At 41.1% G+C, this 21,259-nt stretch overlaps 1 protein-coding gene across 1 annotated transcript in view; it reads left to right on the top strand.

Annotated features, from left to right (window-relative positions):
• Positions 1-509: 509 nt before the first annotated feature.
• ska3 (spindle and kinetochore associated complex subunit 3) overlaps positions 510-21,259 on the top strand; it is a 36,778-nt gene continuing 16,028 nt past the window's right edge. The window contains exons 1-6 of the mRNA XM_078222835.1: positions 510-616; positions 3,478-3,593; positions 4,128-4,192; positions 11,005-11,170; positions 16,879-17,299; positions 18,804-18,913. Coding sequence (XP_078078961.1) covers positions 3,494-3,593; positions 4,128-4,192; positions 11,005-11,170; positions 16,879-17,299; positions 18,804-18,913 — 862 coding nt within the window. The 5' untranslated portion in view covers positions 510-616; positions 3,478-3,493. The remainder of the gene's footprint in view (positions 617-3,477; positions 3,594-4,127; positions 4,193-11,004; positions 11,171-16,878; positions 17,300-18,803; positions 18,914-21,259) is intronic.

The raw sequence follows: 21,259 nt of genomic DNA, 5'->3' as shown, positions 1-21,259 counted from the left end.
GTGCATGCGCAGTTGACACGGTCGAGCGGGATGGTGCCTGCGAAGTTAACACGGTAAGAAGTTTAACAACACCAGGTTAAAGTCCAACAAGTTTATTTGGTAGCAAAAGCCACACAAATAAACCTGTTGGACTTTAACCTGGTGTTGTTAAACTTCTTACTGTGTTTACCCCAGTCTAACGCCGGCATCTCCACATCACATTTAACACGGTCCAGCGGGGATGGTGCATGCGCAGTTAACACGGTAGAGCGGGGATGGTGCATGCGCAGTTAACACGGTAGAGCGGGGATGGTGCATGCGCAGTTGACACGTTCGAGCTGGGATGGTGCATGCGCAGTTGACACGGTCGAGTGGGGTGGTGCATGCGCAGTTAACACAGTAGAGCGGGATGGTGCATGCGCAGTTAACACGGTCAAGCATGAGCAGTTAACGGTCGAGCGGGATGGTACACACGCATGCGCAATTAGCGCGGTCGAGCGGATTGGTTCATGCGCAGTTAACAGCTCACTGCTCTCGAGCTCATTTTGAACCGAGCGGCGCGAGATTTAAGCGCGGTTTCGGGATTGCGGTTGTTGTGTTTAAACCAGTCGCGCTTTATCGCTGGGAGTTTCAAGAGGTACTGAATTATCGTCTTATGTTTTGCGTGTGAACAATGGATGTTTACGGGACTGTATTGGCTTTTTATTATATTATGAACAAGGGCAGTCATACGAAAAGAAAACAGTTAAACTGGAGGGGGTTAGTTGCAAAACAAACTTCCCGGGACCTAAATCCTGGTGTCCCATGCTCAGATTCAGCGATATATAAACTGAGTGTAATGTGCAATGGCTTCCAAACCTAGAAACGCTCTGGGACCTTCACCAAACCAAAACAGAAAAATTTGCAAATGAACAGCGAGCCTGTCGGTGAAGGGGAAATGCTGGCGTTACCCTGAGAACTTGCACTAACGCTAACCTCAACCGAAGTAAATCTATGTATCAATTAATAAAAAGAGTCCCAAAATGAGCCCCAAAAGAAATTAGATATAGCTCTTGGGGCTAAAGGGATCGGGGGGCGGGGGCGAGGGAATGGAGACCACGATATTGAATTTGATGATCAGCCATAATCAAAATAAATGGGCTGAATGGCCTACTCCTTCTAGTTTCTATGAGTGCACAGAGATGGATGATGATTTTGTGATCTGTGTTGGTTACTGGTTGCAGGAGGTTGGAGCCAGAGTGAGGGGAAATTTCTCTCGTTACTTTGTCCTGACTTGATCTGAGTTTGTTTATTTGGTTTGACCTAAAAAGAGGGCAGCATGTGGTCCCCAGGAATTTGTGCTCAGACCTATATAATAATGAAACAAACGGATACAGACCCATGTTGGTGACCCAGTGACAGTGAAGGGATGGCAATATAATGCCAAGTCAAGATGGTGTGTGGCTTGAAGGGGTATATACGTATGTATATCTGCACTGTCTGCTGTCATTACTAAAGACTGCAAGTGTGGGAAAGTGATGTCAAAGGAAACTTGATGGAATTGCTGCAGTGCATCTTGTCAATGATATGCACTGCTGCTGTTGTGTGTTGGTGATGGAGGGAGTGAATCGTAGATGGGGTGTCAATCAAGTGGGATGATTTGTCCTGGATGGTGTTGAGTTTCTTGTGTTATTGGAGCCATACTGATCTAAGCAAGCGATCAGTGTTCCATCACACTCCTGATTATGCCTTGCAGTCGGTGGGCAGGCTTTGGGGAAATCAGGTGGGGAGTTATTCAGCACACAATTGGAGAGGATTCCATCACCCTACTAATTTGAGCCTTGTAGATGGCAGTTGGGCTTTGGGGAGATGGGAGGTGAGTTATTCACCACAGAATTCCCAGCCTCTTGACCTGCTCTTGTAGCCACAGTATTTATATGGCTAGTCTAGTTCAATTACTGGTCAATAGAAACCCCCAGGATGTTAGTAGTGGGGAATTCAATGACCGAAAGGAAAAGGAGGTAGTGTAGTTTGGTTAATAAAGGAAGGGATCAGTGCTGTAGTGAGAAATGTTTTGGCACTGGAGATCAAGACGTAGAATCAGTCTAGGTAGAAATAAGAAATGACCAAATTTGCCAATGACACAAAGATAGGTAGTAAAGTAAGTTGTGAAGTGGACATAACGAGGCTACAAAAAGATGATTAGGCACGTGGGCAAAGATCTGGTAAATGGAGTATAATGTGAAATAGTCTATTTTAGCAGGAAGAATAAAAAGTGTATCTAAATTGAAAGATTGCAGAGGAATCTAGCTTTCCTAGTGCATGAAGCGCAAAAGGCTAATATGTAGGTACAGCAAATAATCAGGAAAGCTAATAGAATGTTATCAGCTATTGTGAGGGGAATACTGCAGTCCCAAAAAGCATGCTTTAAAATCTTTCAAACAGTCCTTTCCATCAACTGTTTTCATCACAAATCCAGCTCCAATTTTTCCACTTCCTTTGTCTTAAAAGCTGTTGCACAAACTCTGTGATCCAGCCACCAATTTCCACAATTATTTCAAATAATGTTTCAAACTGTAATAAGATCTCAGAATAGCTTTAAATTGAGGAGTGATAGATATAGGACAGATGTCAGAGGTAGGTTCTTTACTCAGAGTGGTAAGGGCGTGGAATGCCCTGCCTGCAACAGTAGTGGACTCGCCAACATTAAGGGCATTTAAATGGTCATTGGATAAACATATGGATGATATTGGAATAGTGTAGGTTAGATGGGCTTTAGATTGGTTTCACAGGTCGGCGCAACATCGAGGGCCGAAGAACCTGTAATGTTCTATGTAAACCTTAAAATTGCTTCAGATATATTTCTGATGCCTCATGATCCAAGTTCTTTTCAGCTCTCTGACTTTACTGAATAACATCCTGTTTTAGTCTCTGTTTCCTCTGTTCCTTTAACTCCAGACTCCTTGGAAACTTCTCTTCGTTTCTCTAGTTTCCTTGTCTGGCAGTCCTTTAGATTTCTGCACCGGTTTTCTTAAGCATTACACCATGGTATGGCTTTTCTGCTAGTAAAGCTGAGAGAGATGTCCTCTCTAAACATTCACAAAAGCCTTCCTACCCTAAATGTGCCCCTGGTTACTAAACAACAGCCTTTTCTGCTCTCCAAGCTTTTATTTACTTTTCATGCTGTAAACTCAAGCACAATAGCAGCACAGTTTTGTATAACGTGAATCTGACTAGAGTGTAATTCTTCTTGCATGGAACCACAAAATTAAACCCACTTAAATCCATACCTTATTTCTAATATTCAACAATATAAATCCCTTAAAACTACCTCTGTTTTCCTGACAGTTTAATGAATATAAAACTTTGACTAGACAATTTTAAATGGATTTTGTTCCTCTTGCCATAACATTCCTGCAGTTATAACCAAAATAATTCTAGGCTTCCATTTGTTAAAGTTAACTTATTAAGTTATATAAACTTGTTTTAACCATGTTTTTTTAAAAACTTTTTTTACAGTTTATTTCCAACTGAAATGGATGTCATACATAATTTCTTTGCCAAGTTAAGAATCCTTGCAGTAAATTTGGAAAATGAGACTAAATATCTGGATCAAGCTTTGAATAATGAGTCTGGTAAGCAAGTCAATTATCACTTGGATCCAGTAGTGCTTTAATGGGGAAATAACTATTCTATTAAAATTTTATGATCCTAAAAAAATCTGTGGTCACTTGTGCCTTAGTTGTGATTTCTAAAATGTTTTGGAAGTCAACTGCTGGTTAAAGGAAAGTAGATATTTTGCATAGAATTCTCCGCTGGGCTGGTAAATTCATTGGCTACCTAACAGCCTTGTAATTATACCTACCCCCACCTGGACTGTTTCAGTTCAAGAAGGTGGTTCACACATCACCATCTCAAGGGCAATTAGAGATGGGCAGTATATGCAAACCTTGATAGTGATGCCCTGTCTGAACAAATGTTTTTTAAGTTTGGTGTAATGTGAATAGGAACAATAGGCCAAAGTTACCACTTTGTGCTTTGTATCACATTGTCTTATCAACTTGCTAATTTTAAAACTAATTTGGTACAATAAATTATGGCTTCAGTTTTGAATTTAACCAACAAATCTGAAAAAGCCTTAATCTAACCTTTGCTTCTACCTCATAAAGATCATGAAGAAGAAGCTCCAAGAAAGATCCTTCATGAGTTGCATTCCGAAGTCCGAAATATTAAGGTAGAGTTTAAATTGTACATTTATTCATAGCCATGGGTTTGCTTGCATGTTGTAAGCACTACTTTTATGTTCCACAAAGCTTGTCTGTTACATGTAAAGCTATTTCCAAATGCACTTTCCACTAGCCATGAGTTTATTCCATTTTGATTATTGTTTTAATTATTTGATCACAATAGCTGCTGTTATGATTTTGCAAGTCGCAAGGTATGATCAGGGTTTCAAAGAAGGAGCAGTTTCAGAAACCTTTTAAGCTAACCAGTCTGAGGCTACTGTACATCTTTCATTTTGAGGAAAGTGCAGGAATACCAAGGTTATGACAAATGAATTAGAGCAGGTATTTTGCATCAGTCTTCACTACAAAGGTAACATCCCAGAAATGGCTATAAATTGGGAAATGGGAGGGACGAACTCAGAAAAATTATGTTCATCTGGGAAGTAGTATGGAGCAAATTGTTGGGTCTGCGGGCTTCTAAATCCTCAGGTCTGGATGGACTTCAGCCTAAGGTCTTGAAAGAAGTGGGTAATGAGATAGTTAATGCATTAAAATTCCTAGATTCGGGGAAGATTCCATTTCAAAGAATGCAAATGCAGCTGCTTTATTCAGAAAGCAGGAAACTACAGGCCAGTTTATCTAACATCTGTCATAGGGAAAATGTTAGAAGCTGTTTATTAAAGATGTTATAGCAGGACATTTGAAAAAGACAATCAACATGGTTTTGTGAAAGGGAAATTATGTTTAACCAATTCATTGAAGTTCTTTAAAGGAATTAAATGTGCTGTGGATAAAGAAGAACTGGAGGATTTCCAGGGAGCATTTGATAAGGTACCACATCAAAGATTATTGCAGAAAATAAAAGCTAATGGTGTAAGGGTAACATTGGCTTGAATTGAAAATTGGCTAGCTAACAGGAAACAGTTGGCATAAATAAATCTTTTTCTGGTTGGCAGGATGTGACCGCAGAGATCAGTGCTGGGGCCTCAATTTTCCAGTTTATGTAGATGACTCGGATGAAGGGACTGAAGATACAGTTGCTAAATTTGCTGACAGCACCAAGATAGGTAGGAAAGTAAATTGTGAAGAGGATGCAAGAAGGCTACAAAGGGACAGAGGTTAACTGAGTGAGCAAAAATCTGACAAATGAAGTATAACATTGAAAAATGTGAAATTATCCATTTTGGCAGCGAGAATTAAAAAGCTTAAAGTCTAAATGGTGAGTGATTGTAGAGCTCTGAGGTGCCAAAGGGTCTGAATGCCCTGGTGTATGAATCACAAAAAGCTAGTCTGGAGGCACAGCAAGTAATTAGCAAAGCTAATAGAAAGTTATCCTTTATTGTGAGGGGAATTGATTACAAAAGTAAGGAGGTTATGCTTCTGTTGTACAGGGCATTGGTGAGACCACATCTGGAGTATTGTGTACAGTACTTGTCTCTTTATTTAAGGAAAAATATAAATGCGTTAGAAACAGTTCTGAGAAGTTTTACTAGATTAATACCAAGAATGAGCGGGTTGTCTGAGGAAAAGCTGGAGAGGTTAAGTTTGTGTACATGAGAGTTTAGAGTAAGAGGCGACTTGATTGAAACATTTAAGGTCCTCAGAGGTATTGACAGGATGGATGTGGAGTGGATGTTTCCACTTGTTGGAGAATCTAGAACTAGTGGTCACTATTTAAAAATAAGGGGTCACTAATTTAAGATGGAAATGAGAAGAATTTTTTCCGAGTGCCAAGAGTCTCTGGAATTCTCTTCCTCAAAAGGCAATAGAAGCAGAATCTTTGAGTATTTTTAAAGGCAGAGCTAGATAGATAGATTCTTGGTTAACTAGGGGTCGACAGAAATGTAGGGTTCAGGTTATAATCAGATCAGCTTTGATCATAGTGAATAGCAGAGCAAGCTTGAGGGGCCAAGTGGCCTACTCCTCCTAATTCCTATGCTCTTGTGCAAATGTTGATGCATTAGCTATTTATTAGCATGAATTAACCTTCATACTTTAGGTATTACATTATTCAAAACAAAGTAATGTTTGAGAATGCAATCAATGTCTGTGGTCTAAATTAAAAGGAATACAATAGGTTTTAAAAACTAGCTCTAAAATCCATACCGTTTGATTACATTTCATCTTCTGCATTCTAATCCTACAATTGACTCTTCCTTCTGAAAAGCACCTGTATGACTTTAAAGCAAATTAATACAACTGCTTCAGTAGCTTTCCCTACGTGCACAGGTTCAACATTTTTGACTTTTAAAAATAAAAGTTCTTCTAAATATTCTTACTGATCAGTTTTTAAATGCTAACTCTGGACTTTGAACTCCTAGCCCCTATGAATAGTATGCTTACATGAATTCAGTAATAACTGTCTGAATTGTTTAGAACGTGTTTTATGATGCACACTATACAATTCATATACTCTGTGCTGCACGTTATATACGCTGCTATTCATATACAACTATTGGAGAATTACTGTGTTACAAAATGACATGAAAGCAAGCCAGCTTTACTTTCTAGGCTAGATGTCAGAAAATACAACACATGCTAATCTATAAGGTACCATGGGTGCCAGCATTGAGTTCATCAGATGCATTTGACTTTTTGTGGAGGAGTGGGAGGAAGAAAGTTGCTACTCTAGGTTTAATGTGTGTCAGGTTATTAATCTTGCCAATTAGTGAAAAATCTTTAGTTGACAATTAGACAGTCCTTACGAATGTTCATGTCAATCTAGGTATGAGGTGAGAGTTACTGCCCTTGACATCAAGGCAACCTTTAACCAAGTATGGCATCCAGGAGCCCTAGCAAAAATTGGGGGGGAAACTCTCCACTGGTTGGAGCTATACCCAGCACAAAGGAAGATGGTTGCAGTTGCTGGAGGTCAAATATTTCAGTTCCAGAACATCACTGCAGGAATTCCCCAGGGGAGCACACTAACCCAACTATTTTCAGCTGCTTCATTGGTTACCTTCCCTCCGTCATAAGGTGAAAAGTGGTAATGTTTGCTGATGAATGTCCAGCACCATTTTCAACTCCTCAGGTACTGAAACAGTCCAAAGAACAAAGTACAGCACAGGAACAGGCTCTTTGGCCTTCCAAGCCTGTGCCAATTATGATGCCCCAACTTAGAAAAAAAACCTCTGCCCTTAATTGGTGCATTTCCCACTATTCCCTCCCTATTCATGTACCCACCCAAATGCCTCTTAATGTTGCTAATGTGCCTGCTTCCACCACTTCCTCTGGCAGCACATTCAGGCACCCACAAGTCTCTGCGTGAAAAACTTCCCCCACACATCTCCCTTAAACTTTCCCCCTCTCAGTTTGAACATGTGCCCCCTTGTAATTGACGCTTCCGCCCTGGGGAAAAGCCTCTGACAGTCCACCCTGTCTGTACGCCTCATAATTTTGTAGACCTCTATCAGGTCTCCCCTCAGCCACCGTTTTCCAGTGAAAACAATCCTGGTTTATTCAACCTCTCCTCATAGCCAACATCCTTGAGGCAAGGCAAATCCTGGTGAACCTTCTTTGCACTCTCTCCAAAGCTTCCATGGCCAAATGCACCAACACCTGGACTGCATTCAGCCTTGTGCCAATAAGTGGCAAGAAACATTTGTGCTACACAAGTGCCAGGTAATAATGACCATCTCCAGAAAGAAACAATTAACCATCACCACTTAATTTTGCTGGGGTTTTGCCTGAATGTTTATAGATTTAGCTACCAGAAGGACACTAGAGTTTGTACAATGGTGCTCCATTGGAATCTGGAAGATGCAGAGTAGGTATTGTTGATGGAACTCCTCTAATCCTCTTGCTTATGTGTGCTGATAGTCTAGGTCTGGTGATAACTGCTTTTTGTTAACTTGCGGGATGACTTTGTCAAACACTTGCTGCTGTAGTTTGAGCTGGCCCAACTGATCTAGTGTTGGATCTCCTTGTCAATAGCCCTGTTTTGAGAGAGGTAACTGCCAAGATATGAGAAGTGCTCAACATTTCCCAGAATCTCTTCCCTCAACTTATGTGGGAGGTGAAATATTTGGTTGACCAGGTGAGTTTTGTTTCAGGCTGAGTCTCGTGTATGCAGAATTGAAGAGGGAGTGGCATGTACTGTGGGCAGTCATCTGCAAGCTGTAGATCATGTATGTCTATGGTATCAATTTTGTCACTGAGATTGTTGTTAGTTTCTAGATGGTATTCAATACTCATAGCAGAGGGCAAGTTGATCTTTGAGAAAAGCCACTCGGGTAGATTGTGGTAAATGGGGCTGTCACACAGCCATGCTTGACACTGGTCTGTATTTTGAAGGTGTCTGTTTCAGATCTTCACTCATGACAATTGCAGTCATATAAAGAAGCAGTTGCAAAGTTGCGATAGACATTGTATCTTTTGGAGCACAATCTGCAGAACTTCACTATTTAGTGAGTCAAATGCTTTGGTCAGGTTGAAGAATGCAGTTAAGATTTCCTGGTGGTGTTCACGACATTTTCCTTAAATTTTTCTCAAAGGCCATGTCAAAGGTCTAAAGCCACAGTGTCTGGGAGAATTGCTTCCATCACAGGAGTCAGGCAATTCAAGGAATTTTTAAACCAATAAGTAGAAGGTCCTGGACTTACTTTGGGTATCAAAGCCGGGCAAATACTTGAAGTACAAGTGGAAGGGCATTTTGCGGACAGCAATCGTACGTTAGGTTCAAGATTGTTATGGAAAAGGGCAAGGGTGGACCAGAAATCAAAGTTCTAAACTGGGAGATGGCTGATTTTAAATAAGATGAGATGATTTGGGCTGGGAGCAGACACTTTTAGGTAAATCTGTGATGAAACAGTGGGATGTATTCATGAAGGAAATGGGGAGAGTACAGAGCCAACATGTTCAAATATAGAAAAAGGGTGGCACCATCAAATCCAGTAAGCCTGGATCTCAGGTATACAGCACTGGATAAAGAGAAAAGGGGAGGCTTATGGCTGACATCGAGGCTCAACAGCAGAAGACCTAGAGGAGTATAGAATGTGCACGAGGGAACTTGAAAAGGAAATTAGCAGTGCAAAAAGGGGACATGAAACGATACGAGCAGGTAGAATAAAGGAAAATCCTAAGTTGTTTTACAAGTACATTAAGTGCAAAAGGATAACTAAGGAAAGAGTAGGGCCCTTTAAGGACTGCAGTGGTCATTTGTGTGTGGAGCTGGAGGTCATGGGTAGAGATCTAAATGAATAATTTATGTTGGTGTTCATTAGTGAGGGAGAGACAATGTGAGTAGAGAAATTGGGGAGAAGGACTGTGATACAATTAAAGAAATTAACATAGATAAAGAGGAGGTTCTGCATGGTCTAGCAGGCTTAAAAGTAAATAAATCTCCAGGTCTGGATGAAATATATCCCAGGTTGTTGAGTGAAGCAAGGGGAAATAGCAGGGGCGCTGGCTATTTTCAGTTCCTCTGTGGCCTAGGAGAGGGACTGGAGGGACCATTATTCAAGAAGGGATAAACCAGGAAACTGCAGGCCGGTCAGTCTAACCCCCGTGGTGGAGAAACTATTGGAAGCAATTCTGAGAAATGGAATTTATCTGCATTTGGAGAGGCAGTTGGATCAAGAACAATCACGTGGTTTTGTTAAGAGGAGGTCATTCTGACCAACTTGATTGAATTTTTCAGAGGTAACCAGGTGTGTAGATGAGGGCAATAAAATGCATTTGAGAGTCTTCTTGGACTTCAGGGCTTTTGACAAAGTTCCACATGGGAGATGGTAACAAAGGTAGGAGCCAATGGGGTCAAAGGAAATTTGGCAAATTGGATCCAGAATTGGCTGAGTGGCAGGAAGCAGAGGGTGATGGTCAAGGGGTGTTTTTTGGATTGGGGTTCTGCAGAGTTCGGTGTTGGGGAGCCCTTGCTGTTGTGATTTAGGAGGGATGATAAAGTTTGCGGATGATACAAAAATTGGTTTGGTAAATAGTGGGGAGGCTAGCCTTAGAATACAGGAGGATATAGACGGGCTGGTCAGTGGTAAATGGAATTCAATCTGAATAAGTGAGGTGGTGCAGTTGGGCATGGCAAACAAGGCAAGGGAATGCATGATGAATGGCAGGATTCTGGGAAGACCGAGGATCAGCGAGACGGACCTCACTGCTGTTTATCCCTTGTGTAAATTAGATTTCTGAAATATATCCTTAATAGTCTTCAGTAATAAAACTTGTCGTACTATTAATCCAGTTCAACTCTTGACCCTGATACCAAATTAATCATGTCCTATTGTAGCCATTTATGTTTCATAATAATTGTTGATTTCCACTCTTGCCTAACTCAATGTCTTATGCTTACCTGATATTTTTTTTCCATAGCTCATACAATGCATGTTCTGTTATATTAAGGATCTTATCCCACTCTAGTGTTATGAAAGTTGCAGAATACGTTGGAAGAGAAATGAACTGAGCATTAAAAATTTCAACTGTACACAGTAATGCTTGGTTGGATTTAAAATTTGAGTGTTTTAATTGCTCTATATCTAAGGAAAGTTTATTTATTAGTCACAACGTTAACACTGCAATGATACTGTGAAATTCCCCTGGTCGCCACACTCTGGTGCCTGTTTGGGTCAATGCACCTAACCAGCATGTCTTTAGAATGTGGGAGGAAACCGGAGCACCCAGAGGAAACCCACGCAGACATGGGGAGAACGTGTAAACTCCACACAGTGACCCAAGCCGGGAATCGAACCCGGGTCCCTGGCACTGTGAAACAGCAGTGCTAACCACTGTGCTACCGTACCTCCTTGAAAGTTTGTAAATGGAGCTTCTGTATAAATGATTTCAACAGGTCTTAATTTTTTACTTTTTAAAGGTAGAAGTTCAAAAAAAAATGGAAACCCTTGATGATAAATACAAAGATAATATTGAATTAATTAGAGCCTTTCGGATACTGCAGCAAAAGAATTGTGCAGGACTTGAAGAAATCGAAGAGCACTTTCAACATTATGGCTATGAACCCTTGCATAGAAAAGATGAAGGTATGTCAAAGGGAAAAACGTAGGGGCATTGAGCACATTTGCCTGCTAATTTACTGATTTTTTTTTTTAAAAGAGTCTTTAATATGAAGCAATGTAGTTTGCTGTAGTGTTATATTGTACTCAATATGTCCCAGAAAAGTCTTACAGTATACTGATACAGTAAAGTTTTCAGGGGTTACAGTCCTGCAAGATCTCGCAAACAGCAAAATGTGAATGGGGAACATGCTTTTGAATGGGACTCAATTGGACAGGTTCCATCCATGTGAGGGCAGCATTGGTCTGAGCCGTTACTCTTCAGCAAATTGTAGTGCAGCACCTGTATACGACAGATGGGGGAGCCTCCGGGTGATACATTAATGAATATTTAAAATTGAATAGAACTGTTATTGCAGGTAGAATAGGAACTAGAAACAAGAGTAGGCCATTCAGCCCTTCGAACCTGCTCCACCATTCATTTTGATCATGGCTGATCATCGAATTCAATTTCTGGAATCCCCCCCCCCCCATATCCCTTGATTCATTTAGTCCTGAGAGCTATATCTAATTTCTTCTTGAAATCTCACAATGTTTTGGCCTCTGCTACATTCTGTGGTAGTGAATTCCACGCATCCACCACCCTCTGAAGAAATTTCTCCTCGCCTCCTTTCTAAAAGGTTTACCCCTTATCCTCAAACTATGACCCCTAATTCTGGACTTCCCCACCATTAGGAACATTATTTCTGAATCTACCTTATCTCACCCTGTTAGAATTTTCTTAAAGTTTCAAGAGATCCTCTCTCACTCTTCTAAACTCCAGTGAATATAATCCTAACTGACTTGGTTTCTTCGTATGACAGACCTGCCATCCCAGGAATCAGTTTGGTAAACCTTCGCTGCACTCCCTCTATAGCAAGGACAGCAAAACTGCACACAATACTCTAGATGTGGCCTCACCAATGCCCTATACAATTGCAGCAAAACATCCCTATTCCTATACTCAAATCCTCTCGCTATGAAGGCCACCATACCATTTGCCGCCTTTACGGCCTGCTGTACTTTCTGTGACTGATGCATGAGGACTCGGAGGCCAAGGTCTCAATGAGTATCCATCTCTCAATTTACACCCATTCCAGTAATAATCTGTCTTCCTATTATTGCTAGCAAAGTGGATAACCTCACATTTATCCACATTATACTACATCTGCCATGCAGGTGCCCACACACTCAGCCTGTCCAAATCACACTGAAGCATGTCCTCCTCACAGCTCACCCTCCCATCCAACTTTGTATCATCTGCAAATTTGGAAATAATACATTCAGTTCCCTCTTCCAAATCATTAGTATATAATGTGAACAGTTGAGGTCCTGTCACAAATCCCTGTAGAATCCCACTAGTCACTGCTTGCCAATCACAAAGACCCATTTATGGCAATTCTTTGCTTCCTATCTGCTAACCAGCTTTTTATCCATCACAAGACATTATCTGCAATCCCATGTGCTTTAATTTTACTTAGTGGTATGTTAGATGAAACTATGTCCAAAGCGTTCTGAAAGTCTAAATAAACCACATCCACTGGTTCTCGGTCAACTCTACTAGTTGCATCTCCATTCCAATAGATTCGTCAAGCATGATTTCCCTTTTGTAAATCCATGCTGATTATACCACTGCCTTTCAAATGCTGAGTTATGAAATCCTTGACGATAGACTCTAGCAACTTCCCCAGTACTGACGTTGGGCTCACTGGTCTATAGAATAATAATTTCTCTACAATGCAGAAGGAGGCCATTCGGCCCATTGAGCCTGCACCGACAACAGTTCCACCCAGGCCCTATCCCCGTAACCCCACATTTACCCTAGTCCCCCTGTCGGTAAGGGCAATTTAGCATGGCCGATCAACCTAACCCATACATCTTTGGACTGTGGGAGGAAACTGGAGCACCCAGAGGAAACACACGCAGACACAGGGAGAACGTGCAAACTCCACACAGGCTGTCACCCGAGGCTGGAATTAAACTCAGGTCCATGGTACTGTGATGCAGCAGTGCTAACCACTGTGCCACCGTGCTGCCCATTTTCTCTCTACCTTCCTTTTTGAATAGCGGACTTGCATTGGAGCTACCTTCCAATCTATAGGAACCATTCTAGAGTCCAAATAATTTTGGAAAATGACCACCAATGGATCTATTTCCAGGGCCACTTCCTTAGTACTCTGGGATGAAGATTATCAGGACTTGGAGATCTATCCACCTTCAATACTATCAATTTCCCCAAAACCATTTCTGCACTAATGCTAATTCCTTCAGCTCCTCACTAAAACATGTTTCTCTCAGCACAGTGGTTAGCACTGCCGCCACATAACACCAGGGACCAGGTTCGATTCCTGACTTGGGTCACTGTCTGTGCAGAGTCTGCACGTTCTCCCCATGTCTGCGTGGGTTTCCTCTGGGTGCTCTGGTTTCCTCCCACAGTCCAAAAATGTGCAGGTTAGATTGACTGGCCATGCTAAATTGCCCCTTAATGTCAGGGAGTTAGTAGGATTTTTATTAAAAAATCAGGTGGCACAATGGTTAGCGCTGCTGCTTCACAGCGCCAGGGATCTGGGTTCAATTCCTGGCTTGGGTCCCCTTAGTGTCAGGGGGACTAGCTAGGGCGAGTGCATAGTGTTATGGGGATAGGGCCTGGATGGGATTGTGGTCGGTGCAGACTCGATGGGCCGAATGGCCTCCTGCACTGTAGGATTCTATGAAACTGCAGATAAGCGAACATTGTTCATGCAATGGGCGTGTGATATACAAAGCACAATTAAGTGAAAATGTGAACCAGGAATTTGTGAATGATGGGACTTTACCCTACAACCCATGGTAAAGAACAGGAGTTTAAAAAATGGAATTTGCACAACAAAATGCAATTTTGTATGTACTATAATGACTTGGTTCAGATTTTGAATACTGTTTTTAAACACTCCCTCTTTCTGCATCCCAAAATTTAATCCATAACATTAATTAAATTAGACTGACCTACAAAATGTTTCTAACTGCAGAATTGGTGTTTTATATCTCGTGTTCCTTGAAACCTATATTTCGGAATAATAATGATTCGACTGTGATTTTTAAAAAAATATTTCAAGTGTTATTCTACTATATGGGAGCATGCACCAGTGGCAAAATTGTATTTAGTAAGAATTGCTGAATCAGTATTCATTGAATTTATGAACTCAGCAACTCTTTCAGTTTTAATGGCAGCATGTGGCCCAGATAGATGTTGCTGCCATGGGATTCTTTTTGGGCCCAGCTCTTGCAAACGTTTTTTTTGGGGGTCCATGATGGAATGGCACCTAATCTCTTGCCACATGCATATTTCTGATATGTGGCTGATATGTTTGCTGCATTTAAATGCATAGTTGCATGTAATTTCCTTGATGGATGCCTTAAAGGGCTCCATCCTGCATTCAAATTCACTTTTGAAATAGAGCAGACAAGTGAGCTCCTTCCTTGATGTACTAGTTGAGAAATCTGCAATGGAGTGTTCTACGATGGTTTACTGCAAGCCAACCATCTCTAGTCAATACATATGTTGGGATTCTTACAGTCACATGTACCATAACTGGTCTTATCTACAACTTCTTTGTAAATAGGCCCTGAGCTACTTGCTCACCATGTGAGCTTGATGCTAAAATAGGGATCGTCCCATGGGATAATGACTACTCAGATCAGATTTTGTACTGTGTATCAGGCAAACTCATGAACAAACCATTGGTCCTTAATAGTGCCCAGTCTACCTCAAATTACTCTGGAAGAGCAAGAGTATCAAAGGTATTAAGTGAAGCTAATAGTTTCATACTGCTACTATGCAGTAGCAACACGAGTGGTATTTGCCACTAACAGAATGCTGCCTTCAAGCCAAAAAGATGTTCTGCCTATTACACACATGAATGATATGGTATATGGATTTCCGTGCCACTGCAATGGTAGGTATATAAACAGTACGTCCCAAAGACTAGTGGATCGTATCAAACAGCATATCCCAGCAGCTGTTTGCAACGGGCAAGATTCAGACCATATCCAAACAACCCATGTTTGCAAAACAGTGTCCAACATTAGAAGTGATTTTGCAATTGAGCAACATTTGCTAAATAATCTTTGGTGCTCAGAATTACACTGACAACCACTTTAAGATACAGTTGGGTTTGCAGTGTGGCACATTTGTGTGCATGAATACACAGGGTCTTGTTCTTTGCAGATGGAACATGTATTCGCATTGCACCTGTTGACAGCCATTTGTTGATGATTCACTCCTCAAAGGTAATGCCATGACCAATCGGGGTTGAGCTGCCTGGTTTGAATTTCAAACAATGCTTGGCAATTAACTGTCAATCGCCATCTGGTGCATTCTTCATGGCAACACCTCTGCCAATCGCAGCCCACTTGCCAATTAATCAGCCCCCTTCTCATCGAGTATGAATTGTTGTTTTTTCCCCTTAAGCTGGTATTCTTGCAAAATGTCCTGATGAATGCAAAAGAAAAAGCTATGAAAAGTCACCTTTTACTATCAGACAACTATTAGTGAGAATTGTTGCAAGAGTTATAAATTTACTGTGCATAGTAGTGAATGAAAATTTCAGCAGTGACCCTGTTCAATGTTCTTTACCTTGAGATGACTGTCAGAAGTTTCCAACTGCCATGCCTTGACCTTGCAAATTTAAGATCTTCATTTGATTACAGCTTAAAGTTTGTTTATTAGTCACCAAGTAGGTTTAAATTAACACTGCATTGAAGTTACTGAGAAAATCCGCAAGTCGCCACTCTCTGGTGCCTATTCAGGTACACTGAGGGAGAATTTAGCATGGCCAATCCACCTAACCAGCATGTCTTTCAGACTGTGGGAGGAGCACCCAGAGGAAACCCACGCAGACACAAGGAGGTTGTGCAGACTCCACACAGACAGTGGCCCAAGCCAGGAATTGAACCTGGATCCCTGGCACTGTGAGGCAGCGGTGCTAAGCATTGTACCACTGTGCTTGCCCATACAACAGCCAAGCATCCAATAGTGAAGATTTTGCAAATACACGCATTAAGCCAATCATATTAAAGCCATTGCCTTCGGTTCTGTAGTAAACTCCACTCCCTCGTAATCAATTCCAACCCTCTCCCTGGTAATTGCCTGTGGCTGAACCAGACTGAAGCTTTAGTATCATATTTAAATATTTAGTATCATTTATGGGTAGCACGGTGGCACAGTGGTTAGCACTGCTGCCTCACAGCGCCACGGTCCCAGGTTCAATTCCGGCATCGGGTCACTGTGTGGAGTTTGCACATTCTTCGTGTCTGCGTGGGGTTTCCTCTGGATGCTCCGGTTTCCTCCCACAGTCCAAAGATGTGCGGGTTAGGTTGATGGCCATGCTAAATTGCTCCTAATGTCAGGGGGATTAGCAGAGTAAATGCGTAGGGTTACGGGAGTGTAGGGCCAGGATGGGATTGTGGTCGGTCCAGGCTCGATGGGCCAAATGACCTCCTTTAGTACTGTAGGGATTCAATGATTTGTCCCCAAGGTGAGCTTCCAACTTTGTACCATGCCATCACTAGGACTATCCATTTCCAACTTGTACAATCCCTTGACAATGCTTCTTTGTCGGCTCATCCACTGAAACCCTAATTTGTGCTATGCAGGAAAGCAGTAAGTAAAAGCAAAGTGGAGAATCTCTAAATAAAATGCTTTTTTTTCCTCCAAGAACCACAAATGGAACTGGTGAATACTGTAGTGGACGGGATTGAAAGTTCTGAACATGAAGAGCAAAATGATGAAGCTGTCAATCCTCCATCACATGAGAAGCCTTTGCTGAATAACTCCTTGCGTACCCCTACACTTGAAGATTTTGGACTTGGTCACCTAATGTTTCAAAATGTGTGGGGGGTGCCAGAATGTAATCTGCCTTCAAATTCCCAAATCACTCCAGAATTGTCTAGAAATGGGCATCCTTCAACATTACAAGGTCCAGTTATGTCAAAGACACCAAAATGCTCATTAAAGCTGGATGATGAGATGCTCCTCACTCCTAAATTGGAACATTTTGGTATTACAGAACATACTGGTTATGTAAATGACTTTACTTTGGCACTGTATAATAAATGTGCTCAACCAGAAATCAACAGGTAAAGGTTTTACAATGTTTTTGGAAATAATTGTAATACAGGTTTCTCTTGTTGCCATTAATCGTTGACCATTCTAGCTGATTTAGAAGCAGATCATTAGTGACTAGTTCACTGCAAGCTAAATTTTAGTTGTATTGATTTTTTTTCCCCACGCATCTCCCCACCATCCCAGTTCAAAACAGAATTAGTATGCTTTTATAACAGTGAAATGTTTGCACTGTTGTTCGTATTCTAAAATTTATAATTTGCAATAGCTATGGTTGTATGTTGATTTTGAACAAACTTGTCCATGTGTGTGATAAAGATTGAAATAGGAAAGCATTGTTTTAAGCTATCTTTATCCCTGTGGCAAGGTACTTACTGTAATTTTCCAAATATAATGCACCCTCAAATATAATACACACCTAGACTTTCACAAGACTGTGGTCAAAATGTATTATTCTAAGTGGTGTGATAGGTAAGTGATGGACATCAACTAAGGCAGACTCTGAGACCATTTGAGAATGTCACTCGTGGAGGATTCCTGTACTGCTTGTCTCTCATGTTTTATTACGTTGCATACTAATTAACAAAGCTGGGCCATAGTGTTTTGCAGACAGCCTATGTCTAATGCCAGTCGAGTCCTTTGTTGAATTTAAAGCCTAGCAATCCTCAGATGGTTTACTTCTGGGGAGACCCATCACCAAGTGAATCTTGTAAAAAAAAAGATTCAGCAGGATGACTGTTAATCCTCTTGCAGGCAGCAATTTTCTTTTGTAGCCTCCCTGTTTCCTTGAGTGGTTCCATCCTCCTGCTCTTGCGTTGTCTCAGGCAGGGAAACAGAATTGGCCCAAGTTCCTGTGTGCTCAAACCTTTACTAGGAAAATATAGTCAACCCCAAATAGGATCGAGTGCATTCCTCATGAAGCCCACTTGGTCATTTGATCCAATATCTCCTTGTATGGCTCTGTCTTGTTTTGTACTGCTCCTGCAAAGCACCTTGGGTTATATATTATGTTAAAGGCACTAAATAAATGTAAGTTGTTCTTCACTGCGCACCCTAATTTCTAGATCAATTTTTTTTAGGAGAAAGTGTATGTTCTGTTCAGAGAATTGCAGTAACTTCTGGGACCACCATATGACAGCACTGGTTTTGTCAACGCAATTAAAAGTTTCTGTTTCTGCCAGTAGTGCTAACGATGCTAAGTGTGCCATCTGATTTTTTTTTTTAAGGGCAGCTTCAGTGTGTTGGGGTTACATGTATACAATTTTCTTGGCACTTCTAACCCAAGACTGGGAGAAAAATTAAGTATTTGCATTCTTCATCCCTCACCACATTCCAAAGAAATGGCCATTTTGTGTTATTGTACAATTGATTTTTGTCAGTAATGTTATATATTGCATTTTGTCATTTTTTTAATCTACTTATAGGAATTATCTTATAGAAATATGTTTTTTCTTTTGTTCCTTCTCTTTTCTTTCTTTCTCTCTTTTCTCTTCCCCCCCCCCCCCAAACATTTTCCAGTTGTAATTCTATACCAGCAACTGAAGAATATCTATGGCAAACTTCTGTGTCCAAACAGGCTGAAAAGATTGTTTCTGTGACTTCTAATACACATCAGGCAGATCCCAACAGTAAGTATAGGCTGAATATTTAAAATATTTGAATGAAGCTTCTGTTACCAAACAGTGTTAAACCTGTATGTATGCAATTCATTGGCAGGTCTACCGACTGGATTGGTTTATGCTGGAAAACCAATCCAAACATTCTTGTTAGTAGGCAGCACAAAGACTGAAATTATAAAGTATCCATTGTTTTGGCTTTAGGATTATTTTCTGCAAATCAGAACGTTTAAGCTATTAATGTTTAGTCTTGATGAAGTAAGTATCATTAGCTCAGTAGCCCTTCCTCTGGATTTTGCATAGAGCATGGCTTCGTTTCAGAAACCTCAGTGCAAATTGGTAGATGGTGCCAAACTAGGACAGGCTTTTGAATCCACAGCAGACCATTCACATAATGCACCAACATTGACACACAGACAAGGTTAAAGAAGCATTCTGTGATGATCTCCGCAGGATTGTCTGAGGAGTACCCTGCCAAGACAAGCTCATCACCCTGGTGATTTCAGTGGTATGTTGGCACAGACTGCAATACACAGAAGGGAGTAATAAAACGTCACAGTATTGGTAGATTAAACTCCAACAGTCAGTTTCTTCTCTCAAGTGCAGAGTTGATCGTATCATCACAAACGCAATCTTCCAACAAGTTGATAAACTGAAAACTACATGCATGCGTCCAAGATCTAAACATTAATATGTGTTGGACAACATTATTGTACAACGATCATGAACATGCGTTCGACCTGTTGCCTTAGTTTGACCAACCTTCAGCACCTCTATTGGCTTGTCAAGAGCATCACATCTTTGAAGATAACACCCAATACATTATGACAGTCAAACCACAAAAGAAGTCTGTATCTATCCTAATAAGATGTGGCCAAGGGCAAGAACTGGAATAAAATGTGAGCTTGCTGGTATCCCAGAAGAAAACTTAATGTCTATGTTAATGGGATGTCACTTGCAGTACAGCATTTGGAGTCCTTTGGATTCATCAAATGGAAGCACCAAAACTGGTTTGATAAGACCAAGACATAGACAAGTTACTAGATAATATGCAGAATGCTCACATCCTGCATATATGGTGCAAAATCACCCAGGAAAGCTGGTTGTCATCCAGCAAAACACATGCTGAGGTACAATTAAGAGGTGAAGAACCAGTGCTAGGCAAACAAGGCTGAAGAACTTCAGAAAGCTGTCAATAAAGATGAACTGAAAACTCTGAAGGTCTCCAAAATGTTCTAGCTCCAAAACCAATGGTGTGACATCTGTCCACTCAGCAGGTTAGGGTCAGCTCCTAATGAGCAGGCATGAGATACTTTCTTGTTGAAGGGTTCTGTCCAATCTACAGAACCAAGAATCAATAGTGTGCGACAATGCCATTGAATCACTTCCACAGCATCGCATTCTCAATCGCAAATTATTACAGTGCAAAAGGAGGCCATTTGGCCCATCATGCCTGCACTGGTTCTCCAAAGGAGCACCATGACTTGGTGCCAGTCCTCTGCCTTTTTCCTGTACCCCTGAATGTTGTTTCTATTCAAGTATTCATCTAAATGCCTCGATTTAAACCTGCCCCCACAATTCCAGGCAGTGCATTCCAGGACTGAACCAAGAGTTTTTCTTGCATCACATTTGCTGCTTTTGCAAATCGCTTGGTAAATCTGTGCCTTCCCATCCTTGATCCCTTTGAGTGGCAACAATTTCTCCCTATCTACTCTGCCCAGCCTTTTAATTTTGAACATCTATCAAAACTCCTCTCTTTCGAAGGAGAACAATCCAAACCCCTCCAATCTATCCTTAACACAAGTTTCTCATCCCTTAAACCATTCTTGTAGACCTCTTCTGCACTTTGGCATCCAGAACAGTATGCAATATTCCAGCTGAGGTTCAACATAGCCTCTCTGTTCTTGTATTCTTTTGCCCCAATTAAAACCCAGAATACTATATGCTTTACTAACTGCGCTCTCCACCTTTCCTGTCACCTATGCAAATTAACACCCAGGCCCCTCTCCTCCTGCACTCTAAGAATTTTCCTTGTTATTTTATATTGTGTCTCCATGTTCTTCCTACCAAAAATGCATAACCTCACACATCTTTGAACTTTATCACCCACTTCACCAACTTGTCTGTCATTTTGAAATACTATACTGTCCTCTCCTCAGTTTACAATACTTTCAAGTTTTGTATCATTCACAAACTTTGAAACTGTCCCCTGCACACCAAGATCTAGATCATTAATAAGATGAAGGGAAGATTTGATATGGGTATTCAAGATCATGAAGTGTTATATAGGTGAATATGGAGAAACAGTTTCAAGTGATAGAAGGATTGGTGACTAGAGGGCACAGAGTTATGGTAACT

Source organism: Mustelus asterias, chromosome 10 (genome assembly GCF_964213995.1).
Source record: "Mustelus asterias chromosome 10, sMusAst1.hap1.1, whole genome shotgun sequence".
NCBI classification, from domain to species: Eukaryota; Metazoa; Chordata; class Chondrichthyes; order Carcharhiniformes; family Triakidae; genus Mustelus; species Mustelus asterias.
The sequence above is the reverse complement of the archived record's forward strand: the minus strand, read 5'-3'. Positions and strand labels throughout refer to the sequence as shown.